The following is a 376-nucleotide window of genomic DNA, read 5'->3' as shown; positions in this document are numbered from 1 at the left end:
TCTGCTGCTGCTGCTGCTGCTGTCGCTGCTGTTGCTGCTGCTGCTGCTGCTGTTGCTGCTGTTGCTGTTGCTGCTGCTTGCACTACTACTAATCCCAAATCCATTTCCTTCTATTTCTGTTGCTGCTGTTCTGCTGCTGTTTCTGCTGATGCTGCTGCTGCTCCTCCTCCTCCTCCTACCGCTACTGCTGCGGCTCTTCTTCTTCTTCTGCTGCTGATGCTGCTGCTGCTGCTGCTGCTGCTGCTGCTGCTGCTGCTGCTGCAGCGATCTAAACTCCCAATAATACTATCTCTGGAGATGCATTGCACAACCCGACAAAAAACAAAAATAACAGAAATTATAAACGAAATTCTTGGAGACGCCGTATACAGATGCA

The 376-nt window shown here is 50.3% G+C and overlaps 1 protein-coding gene across 1 annotated transcript in view; it reads right to left on the bottom strand.

Moving 5' to 3' along the window:
- The window catches only part of EMH_0075340 (uncharacterized protein), a gene marked incomplete at both ends in the record, with an annotated part of 399 nt that extends 295 nt beyond the window's left edge, over positions 1–104 (bottom strand). The window contains one exon of the mRNA XM_013499585.1: positions 3–104. Within this exon, the coding sequence (XP_013355039.1) occupies positions 3–104 (102 nt within the window). The remainder of the gene's footprint in view (positions 1–2) is intronic.
- Positions 105–376: the final 272 nt, after the last annotated feature.

The sequence above is a fragment of the Eimeria mitis genome, genomic scaffold (assembly GCF_000499745.2).
Source record: "Eimeria mitis Houghton genomic scaffold, Emh_scaff4462, whole genome shotgun sequence".
Taxonomy (NCBI): domain Eukaryota; phylum Apicomplexa; class Conoidasida; order Eucoccidiorida; family Eimeriidae; genus Eimeria; species Eimeria mitis.
This window is presented reverse-complemented; position numbering and strand designations above follow the sequence as displayed.